At 53.3% G+C, this 19,545-nt stretch overlaps 1 protein-coding gene across 1 annotated transcript; it reads right to left on the bottom strand.

Annotated features, from left to right (window-relative positions):
• Positions 1–1,877: 1,877 nt before the first annotated feature.
• LOC132340874 (zinc finger protein 628-like) lies at positions 1,878–14,852 on the bottom strand. The gene is made up of 8 exons (XM_059872041.1): positions 14,395–14,852; positions 12,940–14,209; positions 12,041–12,186; positions 6,927–7,159; positions 4,726–4,968; positions 4,360–4,677; positions 3,860–3,941; positions 1,878–3,674 (listed from the first exon to the last, which is right to left on the bottom strand). The coding sequence occupies exons 1-8, from the start codon at positions 14,444–14,446 to the stop codon at positions 2,920–2,922; spliced, it is 3,099 nt and encodes a 1,032-aa protein (XP_059728024.1). The 5' UTR covers positions 14,447–14,852; the 3' UTR covers positions 1,878–2,919.
• Between the last annotated feature and the right edge of the window lie 4,693 nt (positions 14,853–19,545).

The raw sequence follows: 19,545 nt of genomic DNA, 5'->3' as shown, positions 1-19,545 counted from the left end.
TTTCTTCTTATATATTTGAGCCGTAAATAAGAGAACTAGATGTGCTTTACCAGCAGCTGATTTGGGATCTACATCTGTCTATTTGATGGCAGTTTCTCTTAATCTGTTTAAAAAATCAGAGGGTGATTCATCATAATTTTGCCTTACTTACTTTGTAAGTCTTTGACCAATTTATAGCTTTAGGGACACTATGTTTTAACCCATATACCACAAGACTTTGATATTGTTTTAACCTAATACGTTCTGGTATATTTAGATCCCAACCTGGATTTTCTAGGGGAAATATCTGTGTAACAGTGCCTTGAAGCAACCCGTTTGCTATGCTAGCCTCTACTAATGCAATTGTTTCACTGACCAATTGTCTCTCGGTGGGATCAAGTAATGTGTCTGGCATAGAGTTCAAATCAGCCCAGTCAGGGTTTTGTGAGTTAATTGCTCTTTCTACTAATTTTGCCACCTTAAACTGGATTCTCCTTATATTTCCCCATAGTAGTTTTCCACTATTCCAACTCGATAAGGGAGTATGGAACCTTTACTGGCCCCTGGCTGCCTGCTGCAACGGGGCTTGCAAAACTGGTTCTTTACCTTTTTTTTTTTTTGACCTAGTACATTTTGCTATGTGGGTGCAGAATGGCCTTTTTAGCTCTCTTTCCCCTCCTTTGCTTGCTCGAGGCAGCAATAATCTCATTCTCCTCCTCCTCGGACTTACTCGAGCAAGAGCTGCCTGACTCTGTTGACTCTGCTGGAGTAGTACATCTGCTTCTACCAATGCCAATTCTAGAAAGCACTAAGCATGACTTACACCGTGGTGGAAGCCAGGCTGCGTGCCTGCTCACTTTGAAGATGTCATCTCCAGAGCCAGCTCCGTAGTGTTCAGGGTTGCTATGGAAACTCATGGTCTAACTCCGCCTCCTCCCTATCTTAACATACACTGCTCAATATCGACTGCTCCTTTTTACTTTTCCCCTCTTTTATATTTAAAACCAGTATATGCTGTTCCTTTTTGTTTGCTGACGGGCTTTGCTGACATGCTAATACCATCAGAAGCCTAGCATATTCTAACTTGTCGAAATATTTGCCCCCCCATAGGTGGGATATTAAACTTGATACTAATTTCTTACCGAAACTACCAAATTCAGGCCACGCCTCATTGTTGTCTAGTTCATATGTTGGACACATCTTTTCTGAGAGCCTGATAAGTCTGGATTTAAAAGGAATGACCTGTTAGTTCGTGCCAGTTTTTCAATACTAACCCCAGAGGACTGTTTCTTGGTATATTACTATTACAGTCACAGGAGAATACAAACCCCATCTTAACATTTGTGAGTAGGAAAGTTTGCAAGGAGATCAAAAGAACCAGCGAGAGGTATAGCGAAAGAGCAAGCGAGAACAAGTAAGATGCAGGATTAGAGCTCACAACCTTTGGAACCATAGTGCAGGAGCTGACCTGTGGCACCACTCCTGGCCTCAGGCCAACACTTACCACTGTAATGCTGAAGGCTCACTTTTTCAGAGTGTCCTCTCTTACTCTAGTGGATGAGACAGAGAGTGAATGTAAAGCCACTCCACCTGGAACCCCTAGGGTCCTTCCACACTAAACAAAACTCTAAGAGATCTCCTAACACCTAACTCAGGTGCTAAAACAGAATACCTCCTTTATTCAGTTACTCACGTGCCTCTGTGCCGGGCCCAAGGATTCTTGGGCTCTGATACCTTCGCTACTACAGCTGGGGCACCCTGGGAGTGCTGGCAAGAGTGGGGGGGAGCAGCAAGGTGTTCCTCTGATCCAGGGGGTTTTCCAGATCCCTTCTGTCCCTTCATGGGGTGCAAGAACTGATGCCTATGAGAGGCTGACCTGGAACAGAGGCTAGACAGAGTTAAAGGAATAAAGCAGGTATTTATTAAAAGGCCTTTAAAGGATATACCTTGGGCAGTACAAGAGCCTGGCCGGGGCTCTGCCCAAGATGGATGCAACATGGACCACTGGTCACGAGTTTTCACACTTTTATAAGTTTTTCACACTTCCATAAATAATGGTTTGTTAAATAACTATTTACATATTGGGGTAAGTTGTCCAATTACAGCTTCAGGTTACGAAGTCCCATCCTCCTTGTCTTCTCCCTTCAATTCACTGTTTATGCTTTTTGGGCCCGAGGCCATAACAGCTGTCCTTGGATCCTCAAGCTGGAAAAGGATCATTTTGTTTAACTACTCTGTGAAGAGAACTTATGAACAATTAATATGAAGTCCAGAGTTACACACCAAGGCAGTACAGAATCTGAAAAATATGAAAGCTAAAACTCAGGGCATCGCCCCCATGTCACTCTCCATGTCTGTGTCGCCCATGTCCCCATCTATGTCCATGTCCCCCCTTTGTCCCCACCCATGTCATTGTCCTCCCATGCCCCCATCCATGCCTTAGTTCAATGTCTTTATTTTTACTCCAGTTTCAGGAGTTTCAAAGGGATGAAGAGAAGGGAAAAGAAAATCAAGGCCAAAACAAAATTATTTACATGTCCCTGCCAGCAGAGCATCCATGTGCTTGGGTGGGTGGAAAGAACCTTTTTTGGAGGGGTTTCCATCCCACTGTCTCCAAAATCAGGGGTTTGGCCCCAGTCTGTCCCCATTTGGCCGTGAAAGACAGCCGTGGGCCATGGAGAACTAAAACAATGGATTTATGTTGGAGAAGACCTGCAAGTCTGTCCTGTTTTGCTCAATGCCACTAGATGACGCAAAAGGTGAGATTTTTCTGCAGTCAGACGTGAGCAAATCCACTTTACACAATGGATTTCTGATATTGGTCTGTGGATGAGTTCAGGTGACTACAGAGAGCCAGGAGAATGTGGAGCACCCCCAGCAGGTGTCTTCCCAACATGGATCACCAGCACCATGGATCACCGGGGCTCTGCCCTCCGGGGGTCACTGGGAATCATCCAGCAAAGATCCTCCCGTGGGGGATGGAGCTGGAGCAGTGCACGAAGCTCTTCCTGCCCTCAGGGCACTCACAGGGCTTCCTTTGTGGTGCCTCCGTTGGTGTTGGGTCAAGTGAGAGCTCTGTGAGAAGCTCCTGCCACACTCGGGACACTCGTAGGGCCTCTCCCCAGTGTGGATGTGCCGGTGCTTGATGAGGGTGCAATTACGGTTGAATCCCTTCCCACAGTCAGGGCAGAGAAAGGGCCTCTCATCTGTGTGAATCCGCTGATGCCTGACGAGAGTGGAGCTGATCTGAAATCTCTTCCTGCATTTATCACACTCATAGGGCCTCTCCCCTGTGTGGATTCTCTGGTGGACAATCAGCTTGGAGTGCTCGAAGAAGCTCTTTCCACACTCCCCACACTCGTAGGGCCTCTCCCCCGTGTGGATTCTCCAGTGGCGCAATAGAGAGTATCTCGTACTAAAGCTCTTCCCACATTCCGAGCACTTGTAGGGCTTCTCCCCATCCTGAAGCTGCTCACTGACCCCCAGCTCTGAGCTCCGTCCACCTCCCTGGCCCAGGGTGGGTATTTCTTCCTCGGATCCCTGTGATCTGCGTTTGCAGCCCCTCCTCGTGCGGGATCTCCAGGGCTTTTCCTCCCCGTTGGATTCCTGTGCTGTGGAGCTGCTCAAAACGGCCTCTTCCACCAGGTTCTGCCGTGGGGATTTGTCCTCCCTGGTCTCTGTCCTGAGCTCCTTGTCTGGGGGAGGAAGGACAAGGAGAGGATGGGATTTGCCTCCATACCACAGGGAAGGGCAAGGAGATGCGCCAGTGCATCCCCAGCAGGAGAGCTTTAGCAGCAGGGTTGTCCTGCAGCCGGGGGCCGTGCTGGGCTGGGACATGGAGCAGGAGAGAGGAAGAAAGGGGCACTGACTTCCTCCTCACCTGCCTTCGGCTCCCGGGCCAGCTTTCTCTTCCTTGCAGCCTCCTCCTGCATCAGGCAAAGGTTTGGGAATGGGAAATCCTGCTTTGAGGATGAAAACAAGGGCTGAGTGCTTTGGATTTGATGGTCCCACTGCCCAAGTGCAGCTGGAGAAGTCACCACACCTTTCAGCCTTGGGGTACCCGGACCCCACTCATGCCTAGCCTCCCTCACCCCACCAGACTGCCGGAGATCCACCAGCTCCGGGATCGCCCCTCTGCGCTCTCCCCCCTTCGAGGCTTCTGTGTTTCCCCCTTCTGTGTTTCCCCAAACCCAATATCGCCCCTGTGCCCGTCGGTACCGGGCGATCGCCTGGTGGGATCCCCAAAATCCCTCCAGGAGCATTTGTGGCTCTGCTTTGGGGTCCTGGAAGATCCAAACATCACCTGCCCCACAAAAAAAACCCTCCCACAGACCCCTCCGATGGATTTGGGGCGAGCTCCCCGCTCCCCGCTCACCTCACCTGTGGGTTCTGGGGGTGCGATGCTGCTGGAGCCGGGGGAGCTGCGGCCTGAGCAGGCGGGCAGGGGAACCGCTTGGTTCTGCTGCTGCTGCTCCTATTCCTCCTGTTCCTGCTCTTCCTCCTCCTCTCTCCCTCGTCTTCCTCCCGCTCCTTCTCCACTCCCAGCCCGACCCGGGCAGGTGCCGACACCCAAAACCAGTCGTGCTCTGCCCTGGGCGGGGGGGGGGGTTTCCCAAAGCGGCCCCGCCCCGCGCGGCACTGGTAGTGATACTGGGAGCACCGGGAACGACAGTGAGAATACTGGCAACGATCCCGAGATCAGCGGGAAGGAACTGGGAGCGCTTTCCCTGCCAGTCCCGCTCTTACTGGGAGCGCTGGGAGGGAACTGGGAGCAAACGGCGCCCGGACGCGGCTGCAGCCGGCGGTGGGCGGGGCCAAATTGAAGGGCGTGGTTATGCAAATAAGGATGCGACTGCGCGCTGGGATTGGTGGGCGGGAGAAGCGCGGGGTTTGCTCAGTTATGTGAGGGCCGGGCGGGGGGCCGGAGCGATGGCGGCGGCGTCCGGTGAGAGGGGACAGGGAGCGGGAATGGGGACCGGGACCGTAGGACTGGAAACACGGGAAAGGGACCAGGACAGGGATGGGAACGGTACAAGGGAAACACGGACACAAGGGCGACACCGGACAGGAGGTACACCGGCCAGTACAGGAGAGACACCTGGAAAGGGGTGACACCGGGGCGGGGCGGACACCGGGGATGGCAGCCAGGGGCAGCGGGGACAGCGGGGATGGCAGGTGGGGACAGCAGCGTGAGGGACTGGGACACCGGAGTGGTGGCAGGGGGACATGGGGTGTCATGGTTAGAGCTTGGCGCAGTGCCAGTGCCCCCATGAAAATGCCTTCTCTCTGCTGTGAGATGTGATCAGAAATAGAGCAAAGCAGGCTCCAGCTTAGGAATAAAAGCGGGAAAAAAAACTTTATTAACTTACAACTATAAAAGAAAACACACAGAACTCAGGATGAAAACCTTCCAAAAACATTCCTCCTCCCCCCCCACCAAATTTCCAATACATTCACCCCTCAGATCACCAACTCTCATTCCATCACCACCCTTCAGATAATCAATTCTCAGTTCATCAAGGAGAGAGGAGTCCCTCTTGTACCATAGGCTTCCCCTGGAAACACAATTGAAACCTCTTGTGTTTCCATGTCTCACGTGGCAATGCCAGGAGATCATTTTGCCATCGTGACATCTTCCTTCCATGCCCAGTGCTCTCACCACTGTGCATGGACCAGAGCTGCTTCTAGGGTTTTCCTTTTTAAAGGGTGCTTTGCCCAGTTCCAAAAAGAGCACAGTCTCTCACTTTTGGGACACCTGTCCCCCCCAAATTTCACTCCCTGGGGCCAAGGGGTCTCAAGAACAGAGATCATCTTCTCCTTCTTCTTCTCTGAAGATGGAGGGCACCACCACCACCCTCCTCATCCATCGTCTCTGTTCACACACTCCTTCACATCACATCACTGCACTCTCTTGGCTCTAAGCTATTGCCTCCCCCCTAAATGCAGTCTCTGTGTCACAGGAGAAAAAAAATGATTCTGTCCGTGGCCATGCAAGAAAAGTCCAGCCAAAGGCCGCTCCATCACCTCCTCCCACCTAAGGTTCTTTTCAGCTTCTCTGGTGGCCCATTTCCTCTTATCTCATCTCTGTCTCTCTTCTCATTCAACTCCAGGAGGAATCAGCATTTGCAAGGTTTCCAGCATCCAAGAAAAGAGTTAAAAGTCTCAGGCTCTGCCTGTCCAGAACTCCCAGCGGGGCACCTCACCACAACCCCCCACCCTTCTCCTTCACAATGGCCGTGCTATCAAATTTCAAGGTGGCACAGGCACAGACACCAGCTCTCTCTTTCTCTCCTGGGGGGGCTGCCCGAAGCCTCTCAGGGTTCCTCCACCCTTCCATCTTGCAGGGGCCTTCACCTCCCTTCTCTGTCCCAGGCCCGGCTTACTTCAGTCAGGCCTCGTGGCTTCCCTCCCCCGCCTAGCTCAGAGCCGGGCAGGGGAGGTCTGATCTCTCCTTCACAGGTGGAACTCAAAAGAACTTTGCCCTGGGATTTCTCAGCTTTTAACCCCGCTGTGTTCTAGAGGCGTATCCATGTCCTCAGTGGCCATACCAGGTGCCAATATTCAAATCTGAGCACCTATTGGTTTGACCACAGCATCCCAAAAAACTCACTTCCTCTCAAACCACGACATGGGGACACCGTGGGGGGGCCACGGGGACTTAGGGACAGTGTGCACAGTGGGGATGGCAGCACAAAGGGCTGGGACACCTGGGAGGGGCCACAGGGACATGGGGACATTTTGAAAGGGACCCTGGAGTGTCCTGGGACAAAGCATGGAACCATCACCATGGTGAGAAAGGAGCTGATGGCAGTGGTGGCCTTTGTCCCAGGCATGGGGTGACACTGTTTTGGGGTGAAACATGGCAGCGTCACTTTGGTGGGACAGGGGCTGATGGGGGTGGTGGCCTTTGTCCCCAAGCTGTGACACTGTTTTGGGACAAAACACACCAGTGTCACCATGATGGGACAGGTCATGACAGAGGTGGCCTTTGTCCTCAGCTGATCTTGTTTGGGCTCAGCAACCAGCTGGTGGTGGCCTTCAAGGAGGACAACACGGTGGCTTTCAAGCACCTGTTCCTCAAGGGCTATGAGGACGGTGCCAATGACACCCAGGCCATCTACACCGGCAGGGACCTCCTGGAGCACCTGGCCTTTGTCCTCAAGAAGGTGGCATGGGGACACTGGGAAGGGTTGCGGACATTGGGAGGGGTGGGGGACACTGGGACCTCCTGGAGCATATGGCCTATGCCCTTGAGAAGGTGGCACAGGGACACTGGGGTGGCTGGGGACACCAGGAGGGATTTGGGACATCAAGACCTCCTGGAGCACCTAGTCTACGCCCTCGACAAGGTGACATGGGGACACCAGAAGGGGTTGAGGACATCAGGAGGGTTGGGGACACCAGGCGAGGTTTGGGGACATGGGGATTATTTGGGGCCATCAAGGTGCCACCACCAGTGCTGCTGTCCCTGTCCCCACAGTACCTGACTGTCCCCAACAAGACTTTTGGCCACCACACCTATGGGTGGGGAAATGGAAATATTTCTGGGACACAGAGATGTGTTGGGGCCATGGAGATGTTTTGGGGCTGTGGGGTGGTTTAGGGCCACCAAGGTGCCCCAGGGCCACCTCCAGCCTTGGTGTCCCTGTAGTACCTGGCTGTCCCCAATGGGACCCGGGGTGACTACGCCTATGGTGGTGCCGGGGGTGGCACTGAGGGTGGCACTGAGGTGACACCAGGCTCCAGCTGTGCCAGCGCTTCTTCTGCAGGGGGGACATCGACTCCAGCGTGGTCTCTGGTGGGGACACTGGGCTTGGGGTGTGGGGTGTGGGTTTGGAATTTGTGGTGCGGGGAGCTGGATTTGGGGTTTGGGGTTTGGGGTCTGGGGTTTGGGAGTTGTGGTTTGGGTTGGTCCCAAGGGGTTTGGGGTTTGATTTTAGGCTTTGGGGTTTAAAGTTTGGGAGTTGGGGTTGAGAATTTGGGATGGTCCCAAGGGGTTTGGAGTTTAGGATTTGACATTTGGGGTTTGGGACGGGCCCAGGGTGCTTGGGGTTTAAAGTGCAGGGTTTGGGATGGTCCCAGGGCATTTGGGAGTTGGGATTCAGGGTTTGGGATTTGGGGCGGTCCTGGAGCATTCAGAATGGTCCTGGGGCATTTGGGATTCAGGATTTGTGAAGTCCCAGGGCCTTTGGGCTCCCGGCATTCCCTGACCCCAATTCTGACCCCACAGAGATCCTGGGGGTGCACCCCAGGGACACCTGGCTGTCGGTGCTGGATGGCACCAATGGCAACTTCACCCTCCAATTGCCCAGGTAAATCCCAAAAACCCCCCCAAATTCCTGATAATCCCACTTATGGGTGTTTCCCACCCCTAAAATCCTAGTGTGATGTTTGCATTCACTTTTCCCAAATTTCTGCATGGGATTTTGGGGGGGAATTTTCCCTTTCCTGTGGTCATTTTTTGGAAATGTTGTGGCCAAGTTTTCCCTTTCCCGTTGTTTTTTTGAGGATTTTGGTGCAGAATTTTACCTTTTCTAGGTTTTTTTTGGAAGTCTGGGAACTCTTTGGGGTTTTTAGGTGGATTATTCCATTCCCATTAGTTTTATTGGGATTTTGGTGTGAAAATTTCATTTCTGGGGGATTTTAGTGTGGAATTTTTCCTTTTCCTGGTGTTTTGGGGGGACTTTGAAAACTCACAGGATTTTTTTGGGATTTTGGGGCAGATTTCTTCCCTTTCCTGTTGTTCCTTTGGGGATTTTGGGGAGGAATTCTCCTTTTTCATTGGTTTATTTTGGGACTTTGAGGCAGAATTTTTCCTTTTAGGGATTTTGAAGCAGAATTTTTCCTTTTTTCTGTGCCAAAAGCAAGGGGAGGGCTCCCACATTTGGGGGAAAGAATGGAAAAGAGAGAAAGGATCCAAACCAGGGGGGAAAGAATGCAAAACAGGGGGTAAGGGACCCAAAAAAGGGGGAAATGATCCAAAAGAGGGGGAAAGGACCCAAAATGGGGGAGGGGGGGAAACCAGAAATCAGAGGACAAAGGGTATCATGGCATGTCACAGGGTGTCAATGGGTGTCATGGCACATCTGTATCCCTGTGTCCCCATTCATGTCCATATCCCCACACGTCCCCAACCATGTCATTGTCCCCCACGTGTCCCCATCTATACCTTCATTGTCTTTATTTTTACCCCAATTTCAGGAGTTTCAAAGGGATGAACAGAAACTTTTTTGTTTCAAGGCCAAACCAAAATTATTTATGTCCCTGCCAACAGAGCATCCATGTGCTTGGGTGGGTGGGAAGAACCTTTTTGGAGGGGTTTCCACCCAACTGTTTCCAAAATCAGGGGTTTTGCCCCAATCCATCCCTATTTGGCTGTGGAAGATGTGTGTGGGCCAGGGAGAATTAAAAGGGTGGATTTATGTTGGAGAAGACCTGCAAGGCCATTCAGTGTTGCTTGATGCCACCAGAAGCAGCAAACGGAGATTTTTCTGGGGTCAGAAGTTGACCAGTCCGCTCTCCACAATGGATTTCTGATGTTGGGCTGTGACTGAGTTCAGGTGCCCACAGGGAGCCAGCAGGATGTGGAGCCCCCAGGCAGGTGTCTTGCCAACACGGATCACTGGCACCTTGGATCACTAGGGCTCTGCCCAGTGGGGCTCACTGGGAATCATCCAGCACAGATCCTCCCATGGGAGATGGAGCTGGAGCAACGCACAAAGCTCTTCCCACACTCAGGGCACTTGCAAGGGTTCCCTTAGTGGTGGCTCCATTGGTGTTGGGTCAAGGCCAAGCTCTGTGAGAAGCTCCTGCCACAGTCAGGACACTCATAGGGCTTTTCCCTGGTGTGGATGTGCCAGGGGCTGACGGGGTGGAAGTTGCACCTAAAGCCCTTCCCACAGTCAGGGCAGCAGAAGGGCCTCTCCTCTGTGTGAATCCACTAGTATACAAGGATATGGGAGCTGGTCAGAAACCTCTTTCTGGGTTCCTCACACTCACAGGGCCTCTCCCCAGCTCCTCTGGCAGACAATCAGGTTGGCACATTTACAGAAGCTCTTCCCACACTCCCCACACTCCCCACACTCACAGGGCCATTTTCCTGTGTGGATTCTACAATGATAGATCAGGATCTCTTGCTGAAGCTGTTCCCACATCTTGAGCACATGTGGAGCTTCTCCCCATCGTGAAGCCACTCATGGACCCCCAACAAGCTCTGTCCACCTCCCCGGCCCAGGCTGGGTCTTTCCCCCTCAGATCCCTGTGATCTGAGTTTGCAGCCCCTCCTCATGCAGGATCTCCAGGGCTTTTCCTCCCCATTGGATTCCTGCACTGTGGAGCTGCTCAAAAAAGTCTCTTCCATGAAGTTCTGCCACGGGGATTTGTCCTCCCTGCTCTCCATGCTCAGCTCCTGCTCTGCGGGAGGAAGCACAAGGAGAGGATGGGATTTGCCTCTGTAACACAGGGAAGGGCAAGGAGATCCCCCAAATGTGTCCCCAGCAGGAGAGCGTTGGCAGCAGGATTGTCCTGCAGCAGGAGGCCATGCTGGGCTGGGAGATGGAGTGGGAGAGGGGGAAAGGGGCACTGACTTCCTCCTCACCTGCCAGGGTGTCCCAGGGGATCTTCCTCAGAGCCTCTACCTCCATCTGGCCAAGGTTTAGGAATGGGAATCTTAGTTTCAGAGGGAAAACAAGGGCTGAGTGCTTTGGGTTTGATGGTCCCACTGCTTGAGAAGTCACTGCCCCTATTGGCCTCAGGGGGCCCAGACCCCGCTCATCTCTAGCCCCCCTCACCCCTCCAGGCTGCTGGGGATCCCCCCCCACTCCAGGATCACCCCTCTGCACTCTTGCACCTCCAGGGCTCTTGTGTTTATCCCCGGGGTCTCAGAAGCTCGTGGGGCTCTGTGACCCCAAGATACCTAAAAAGTCTCTGCTTCAGCCTGCATGTTCAAAGGATGACTGGAAGCTCTTCAGTTTTCGGTCTCTGAATTGTTTATTGTATCTTAGCTATAAAATTTTTCCTCCTGCCCAGCTGAGGTCTGCTCAGCAGGACAGTCAGAGGCACTCTGCCTGCCCCCAGGGCGGTGTTATCTCTTTATACTAAAACCTACGTATAATGTGTTTACAATTACTTTCCAATACCTATCACCTATGTTAGACAGTGAGTTTCTCCTCTAAACCAATCCAAAAGTGCCAACATCACCACTGAAGATGGAGGTAGAGAAGAAGAAAGGCTAGACACACCCAAGTCCCTCCATCTTGTTCCAAAACCCCTATTCTAAAAATCCCAAAACCTACATTTTCACCCAGTGATGATTTTATTATTACACTATTTAAACTGCTGTGGCTTTCAGGTCTTCATACAAAGCTGGCAATAATCGAACCCATCGGTGTTCTGGGTTGTGTGCCTGGGTATCTGAGCTTCCTGGCAGGGGTCCTGGCAACTGGACTCCCAGAGGGATGTCCTGAGTTCCGACATCCCAGGCATTCCCAAACCCGATATCACCCCTGTGCCTGGCGTTACTGGGCGATCGCCACGTGGGACCTCCTCGGGATCCCCGAAATGGGCATTTCCAGCTCAGCTCTGGGGTTCTGGAAGATCCAAGCATCCCCTACCCCGCAAAAAAAAAAAACCTCCTGGAGATATCCGTGATGGATTTGGGGCAAACCCCCCGTCCCCACTCAGCTGTGGGTTCTGGGGAGGGGCGATGCTGCTGGACTTGGGGGTGCTGCGGGCGGGCGGGGGGACCGCGTGCTTCTGCCGCTGCTGCTGCTCCTATTCCTCCTCCTGTTCCTGCTCTTCCTCCTCCTCCTCCTCCTCTCTCCCACCCGCTCCTCCTCCGCTCCCAGCCCGCCCCCGCCAGTGCCGACACTCAAAAGCAGCCGCGCTCTGCCCTGGTGGGGGGTGTCCCAAAGCGGCCCCGCCCCGCGCGGCACTGGGAGTGATACTGGGAGCACCGGGAGGGATTCTGAGATCAGCGGGAAGGAACTGGGAGCGCTTTCCCTGCCACTCCCGCTGTTACTGGGAGCGCTGGGAGGGAACTGGGAGCAAACAGCGCCCGGACGGGGCTGCAGCCGGCGCTGGGCGGGGCCAAACCGAAGGGCGTGGTTATGCAAATACAGGAGTGATCGCGCGCTGGGATTGGTGGGCGGGAGCAGCGCGGGGTCTCCCTGGTCACGTGAGGGGGGGGGCGGTGAGAGGGGATAGGGGCTGGGAATGGGAATATGGGAACGGGACAGGGAATATGGAACCCGGAACCGGAGAGAGAATATGGGATGGGGATCGGGAAGATGAGACCAGGATCGCAAACGGGAATACAGGAATGGGACTGGGAACATAGAAATGGAAATATGGGAACAGAAGTGCAACTGGCAGCAGGACTGGGAATATGAGAACGGGAACAGGACAGGGCCTGGGAATATGGGAACAGCAACCAGACAAAGAATAGTGGACCAGGACGGGGAATGAGGCTGGGAATGGGATCCAGACTGGGATGGGAGCAGGATGGGACAAGGAGTGTGGTGACATGGGAATGGGTGGGGAGCAAGGGGAGTGACAGCAGGGAGAGGGGGATCGTGGACAGGGGACATGGGGAACCAGGACAGGGAGTTATGGGGACAGTTCCAGGGCAGGGGGTCCTTGATAAGCTGCCCCACAGCTTATCAAGAGTCTCCCAGTGCAGCCAGAGTCACTCAGCCTGGGGTGCTCAAAGCCCTGAGCAACCCCCAAGTCCCGCTCAGGAACCCTCAACTCCCTGGAACACAGCAGCCCCCACATCCCCTGAAAGATTACCACATGTCCCCATCCTTGTTTTTTGTTCAACGTTTCTATTTTTATCCTGGTTTGGGGCGTTTGGAAGGACAGAGAGAAATGAAAAAATAATCAAGGCCACATGGAGCCATTAAGAGGTGGAGCCCTCAGCCCGGTGTCTTCCCAACACAGATTACTAGCACCACAGATCACTGAGGCTGTGCCCACTGGGCATCATGCAGCACAAATACTGCCACGGGGCATAAAATTGTAGCAGTGCACGAAATTCCTTCCACACTTGGGGCACTCACAGGGCTTTCATAGTGGTGCCTCCCCTGGTGTTGGGTCAAGGCTGACCTCTGGCTGAAGCTCTTCCCACACTGGGGACATTTGTAGGGCCTCTCCCCAGTGTGGATGCGCTGGTGGGTGATGAGGGTGGAGTTGTGCTTGAATCCCTTCCCACAGTCAGGGCAGCGGAAGGGCTTCTCATCCGTGTGAATCCGCTGATGTATGAGGACACCTGAGCTACTTTGAAACCTCTTCCCGCACTCCCCACACTCGTAGGGCCGCTCCCCGGTGTGGCTCCTCTGGTGGATCATCAGGTGATCGTTACGGCTGTAGGTCTTCCCACAGTCGGGACACTCGTAAGGCCGTTCCCCAGTGTGGATCCTCTGGTGAAGCATCAGTTCAGAGCTCTGGCTGAATCTCTTCCCACACTGTCCACACTCATAGGGCCTCTCGCCGGTGTGGGTCCTCTTGTGGACAATCAGGTTCGACTTCTGGGTGAATCTCTTCCCGCACTCCTCACACTCGTAGGGCCTCTCCCCGGTGTGGATGCGCCGGTGCTTGATGAGGTCGGTGTTACATTTGAAGCCCTTCATGCAGTCGGGGCAGCGGAAGGGCCTCTCATCTGTGTGAATCCGCTCATGTGTGAGGAGATGGGTGCTTGTCTGAAACCTCTTCCCACATTTGGGACACTCATAGGGCCTCTCATCTCTGTGTGTCCGCTGATGCTTCAGAAGAGTGGAGCTTCTCTGAAAGCTCTTCCCACATTCCCCACACTCATATGGCCGTTCCCCCGTGTGGCTCCTCTGGTGGTTGATCAGGTCAAAGTTGTCTCTGCAGCTCTTCCCACACTCCCCACACTCGTAAGGCCTTTCTCCAGTGTGGATCCTTTGGTGGCGGATCAGGCCTGAGCTTCGGCTGAAGCTCTTCCCACATTTCCCACACCTGTGGGGCTTCTCCCCATTGCAAAGCTGCTCGGGGACCCCCAACTCTGAGCTCTGGCCGCCATCCTGTCCCAGGGTGGATCTTTCCTCCTCTGACCTCCCTGGGCTACGTTTGCAGCCCTTCCTTGTGCGGGATCTCCGGGGATTTTCCTCCACGTTGGATTCCTGTGCTGTGGAACTGCTCAAAACGGCCTCATCCATGAGGTTCTGCTGTGGTGACTCATCGTCCCTGGTCTCCGCCCTCAGCTCAGTGTCTGGGGGAGGAAGGATAAGGAGAGGATGGAATTTGGCTGCATGCCACAGGGCAGGGCAAGGAGATCCCCGAGTGCGTCCCCAGCAGGATGGCGTCACAGCAGGATTATTCTGCTGCTGGGAGCTGTGCTGGGCTGGGAGATGGAGCAGGAGAGAGGGGGAAAAGGGGCACTGACTTCCTCCTCACCTGTCTGAGGCTCCCAGGCCATCTTCTTCCTCCCAGCCTCCTCTTCCTCCATCCGGCCAAGGTTTAGGAACAGGAAATCCTTCTTTGGGGGGGAAAACAAGGGCTGAATGCGTTGGGTTTGATGGTCCCACTGCCCAGGTGCAGCTGGAGAAGTCAGCGCCCCTTTCAGCCTAGGGGTGTCCGGACTCCGTTCATCTCTGGCTTCCTTCAACCCTCCAGGCTGCCGGGGTATCCCAGGTGTGTGATCGCCCCTCTGCGCTCTGCCCTCTTCGGGGCTCCCGCGTTCCCCCCCGGCTCTCCCTGGCGTCCCTAAACCCGATATCGCCTCTCTACCCGCAGAGACAGGGGACACGGGACCCCCCCAAGGGTAATTTGTGGCTCAGCTTTTGGGTCCTGGAAGATCCTAAGATCCCTTGCCCCACAAAAAAAACCTCCCGGAGACGCCCCCCCGATGGATTTGGGGCGAGCTCCCGCTCCCCGCTCACCTGTGGGTTCTGGAGGGGGGGGGGGGCGGCGACCTGAGGGGGGGAACCACGCGGTGTTGGTGCTGCTGCTGCTCTTCCTCGTCCGTCTCTTTCTCCAGTTCCGGCTCCTCTTCTTCCTTTTCCTCCTCCTCTGTCCCGCCTCTTCCTCCCGCTCCTTCTCCACTCCCAGCCCGCCCCGGCCAGTGCCGACGCTCAAAAGCGGCCGCGCTCTGCCCTGGTGGGGGGTGTCCCAAAGCGGCCCCGCCCCGCGCGGCACTGGGGGCGATCCTGGGAGCACCAGGAGGGATTCTGAGATCAGCGGGAAGGAACTGGGAGCGCTTTCCCTGCCAGTCCCGCTCTTACTGGGAGCGCTGGGAGGGAACTGGGAGCAAACTGCGCCCGGACACAGCTGTAGCCGGCGGTGGGCGGGGCCAAACAGGTGGGCGTGGTTATGCAAATAGAGGAGTGATCGCGCGCTGGGATTGGTGGGCGGGAGCAGCGCGGGGTTTGCTCGGTCACGTGAGCCGGAGGGAGCCGGAGCGATGGCGGCGGCGTCCGGTGAGAGGGGACAGGGAGCGGGAATGGGGACAGGGAATGGGAATGGGACAAGGAATGGGGATCGGGAATGGAGACACGGACTGAGAATGGGGAAAGGGACCGGGAATGGGACAGGAAATACGGGACTGGGACCGGGAGCGGGATTGCCACCGGGAATGGGAACGGGGTCCGGGAATCCGGAACCGGGAATGGGACTGGAAATACGGGAAAGGGACCGGGAACGGGAGTGGGAACGGGACAGGGAAGGGAACCGGCCAAGAGGGACACGGGGAATGGGAGTACCGGGAAGCGGGCGGGAGGGGGGGGACACCGGGGCGGGGGGGGCCGGGAACAGGAGCGACACTCGGGCGAGGGGACACCGAGGACCGGGCCGGGGGAGTTACCGCCTACAGGGGACGCTGTGCCCCTGCACTGTGAGCAGAGGGGACAGCGAGCAAAGACACCAGAACGGGGTGGGGGGGACACGGGGACCCGGGTGACACCGGGGACAGGGAGTCCTGACCGGGGGTTTAACGGAGACAGGGTACACTGTGGACTGGGCAGTGGGGACACTGGAAGAGAGGAGTGAAGCCGGACCGAGGGGGACACAGACTGGGGGGTGACACCGAGTAGGGGGGACACCGGGACAGGGGTGATCCCAGGACACGGGGTGACACTGAACAGCGGGGACACGGACCAGGGGCTGACACCGAGCAGGCGGGACACCAGACTGTGGTGACACTGGCGGGTGTCCCCAGAGACCGAGCGGCTGCTGAGCCGCGGCCTCGCGTACAGCACGGCTGAAGCGGTTTTGATGCCAGCGCCGGTAGACAGCGAGCTGGCACAGTGGGGATGGCAGCTGGGGACACTGGGGATGGTAGCATGAGGGGCTGGGGTACCAGGGAGGGAGCGTGGGGACATGGGGACACTTTGAAAGGGATGCTGGGGTGTCCTGGGACAAAGCATGGCAACATCACCAAGGTGAGAAAGAAGCTGATGGCAGTGGTGTCTTTTGTCCCAAACCATAGGGTGACACTGTTTTGGGGTGAAACACAGTGGTGTCACCAGGGTGGGACAGGGCCTGACCATGGAGGACTTTGTTCCCAAGCATGGGGTGACACCATTTTGGGAGAAAACACACCGTTGTCACCATGATAGGACATGTGGTGACAGAGGTGGTGGCCTTTGTCCCCAAGCTGATCTTGTTCAGGCTCAGGAACCAGCTGGTGGTGGCCTTCAAGGAGGACAACATGGTGGCCTTCAAGCACATGTTCCTCAAGGGCTACAAAGACAGCACCGATGACACCCAGGCCATCTACACCTGCCGAACCTCCTGGAGCACCTGGCCTTTGTCCCCAAGAAGGGGGCATGGGGACACTGGGAAGGGTTGGGGACATTGTGGGGCTTGAGGACAAAGGGACCTCCTGAAGCACGTGGCCGACACCATTTAGAAGGCAGCACAGGGATGCCAGGCAGGGTTGGGGACACCAGGAGAGACTGGGGACATCGGGACCTCCTGGAGCACGCTGCACACTCCCTCAACAAGGTGCCATGGGGACCTGGAGGGGTTGTGTACACAGTGGTGGTTTGCGGACGTGGAGGTTCTCAGGGCTATGGAGGGGACTGGGGACACCGGGGTGATTTGGGGACACTGAGGTACCACAGGGCCACCTCCAGCCCCAGGTCCCTGTCTCCACAGTATCTGGCTGTCTCCAACAAGACCCTTGGCCACCATGTTTTTGCTGACTTCGGTGTGGTCAGCGTACTGTGTCAGAATTATAGGGGTCTTACTCTCAGTCCTTGGGAGGGAGCTTCAGTCTCTGTTTGTCATGGTGGTAGTGAAACAGATGAAGGATTTTCCATGGGAGGGACCACCAAAGTTGCCCCAGCAAGTTCATTTGGCCAAGAGGTGGGAAAATTCCTGGGCTATTGTCACAAAGCAGGTGTAAGCATATAGGGCACGTCGCCCCCTTAACCAGGCCCTGCTAGAAGCAGTGTACCATGGCAGCAAATACACCTGCAAACAATCACTTGCCAGGCCAGACCTCTGCTCAGGAGCCTCAGAATCTTGCTGTTCATCCACCTCAAGGAGGCCAAAATTCCAATCAGGGTCCTCAGGTGTAAGAGCTGAAATGAGGGATGTGGGACTCCAGGCAGCTCTTCAAAATGCAGTTTATTCCATGCAAGATGTTACAGCAGTCCAGGGTCGTGGGCAACAGAGCTGTGCCTACAGCTGTCAGCTCCAGCTGCAGGCAGGCCTGGAGACCCTTTGGCTTTGGTTACAGTGCATTATATACATTTCTTTGCTGAGCATCTTAATACAGTAGAACCAATCTATCCCTTAACTTTTATCTATAGCCTGTCATAACTACTATAATTATCATATTCATGCTACTATTCTCCAATCACTAAAAGTTAGTACATTACAATTTAAGCTAGAATTTGTTTTTCGGTTTTCTTGCAGTGGAAAATTCAGAGACCTTTTTTCTACTTGCAACTTTGCTGACTTGTTTGCCTGTGCTATCTTTCTGCTTGGTAAAAATATCTTGTTTAAGGTGGGTTTATCCTTTGCTCTAAGTCATAAAATCCCCTTCTAACTAACATATCCTTTGCCTCCTTGGTTATCCAGTAAGACTGGCTCAGCAATTCTTTTCTTCTATATCAAAACTTGCTTCCATCTCTATTCTTTCTTCAGACTCTACATTCAAATATCTTTCTGCTAAGCATATCTGTGAGACTTCCTTGTCAAACTTTCATCCTTCCCAACACTCAGGGTCCCGGTCTCTGTCCTTGCAATGGTTGTGAGGCAAATGAGGGGAACTTCAGACCCTCTCTCACACCACCCTGTGACTCATGACAGTCTTCCAAGGGTCTTCATCAGCAGGGTTCCATAGTGGAGCTGCAAAGTCTTCAGGACTCGTCATGTTGGTAGCATATCCCGGAAAACAGAGACAGGATGTAGAGAGAGAGAGAAAGAGAAAAGAAGGAAAAGAAAAGATAGAAAAAGGGGAAAAGGAAACAATAAACAAATATAAATAAAATTAATTAAACAATATTGTTTAGAAACAATTTTTTTCAGATGATCAAATCACGAATAATCAAAGGCGACAAAGCAATAAACAAATACAAGACGTATTAATTTAAAATTATTTTTTCAAAACAAATCACCAAAAATCAAAAGTAATTTTCACAAAATCACAAAAGAAAATTGAGGATTATTTCAGTACACATACTATAATTTATAATCACCTTGTGTCAACAGTCTTGGGGATGTCCACAGTGAAGAGAACATCAGCCAAGTTGTGTGTGTGAATTATAAACTTCAATTTTGTTAACCACTTTATCATTCTACAATTCATAATGAATAGGATTGCCAATAAAATGAAACCAAGCCAAACTAAACTCAGAAGGACAATTATGGGATGACACGTATTGTTCAGGACACTTGTGGCAGTAGGTGACCACCCAAAAAGAGTATCCCACCACCTGTGTTTGGCATCTTTTCTTACTCTATGGCACGATGTATTTCTTTCACATTGTGATGAACAGTTACCAGGGGTTTCTGTCCATTTTTCTTTGATCTTTTCCAAAATTTTGATTAAATCCTGATGAAGCAACAATTGCTTTACCAAAGTAATGTTCATCCCAATGGGAGGAGGTAATAGTTTGTGAATCGGTGTGTAATTGGATTGTAAAAGGTGATGAGAGGTAACTGGAGCTTCACAAGAAAAATCACCTCTTGCAGTTTTAGTAAAGTTACAAGCCCAAAAATTTGAATGATTTTTAGTATCCACGACTACATTTTCTACAAACACACTATCCCAAGCAGTTCTAAAGCATGCACACCCCTTGCCTATGTATAGAAGGACTGTTTTAGAAGTCTCGTTAGGATGAATTTCAAAATGACAGATATTTTGCTCTGTGTCCAAACAAACGTCTTGAGCTAGGATTGCATTGCTTTCACAGATGAACCCTTGTTGTTCTCGGACAATACAAGATTCCAAATTAACAGTTTGCCATTTTTCACCAATTTGATGGGCCCATTCTCTATGTTCAGAAGGATAGAGAATAGCTCCATCATGATTCAGCCCTAATGCAATAATAGGAAATATCAAATGCATTGAGGCATTACGTATGGTTAAAATAAAAG

The sequence above is a fragment of the Haemorhous mexicanus genome, chromosome 34 (assembly GCF_027477595.1).
Source record: "Haemorhous mexicanus isolate bHaeMex1 chromosome 34, bHaeMex1.pri, whole genome shotgun sequence".
NCBI classification, from domain to species: domain Eukaryota; kingdom Metazoa; phylum Chordata; class Aves; order Passeriformes; family Fringillidae; genus Haemorhous; species Haemorhous mexicanus.
Note: the sequence above shows the minus strand (reverse complement) of the source record. Positions and strands in the feature narration are given on the sequence as shown.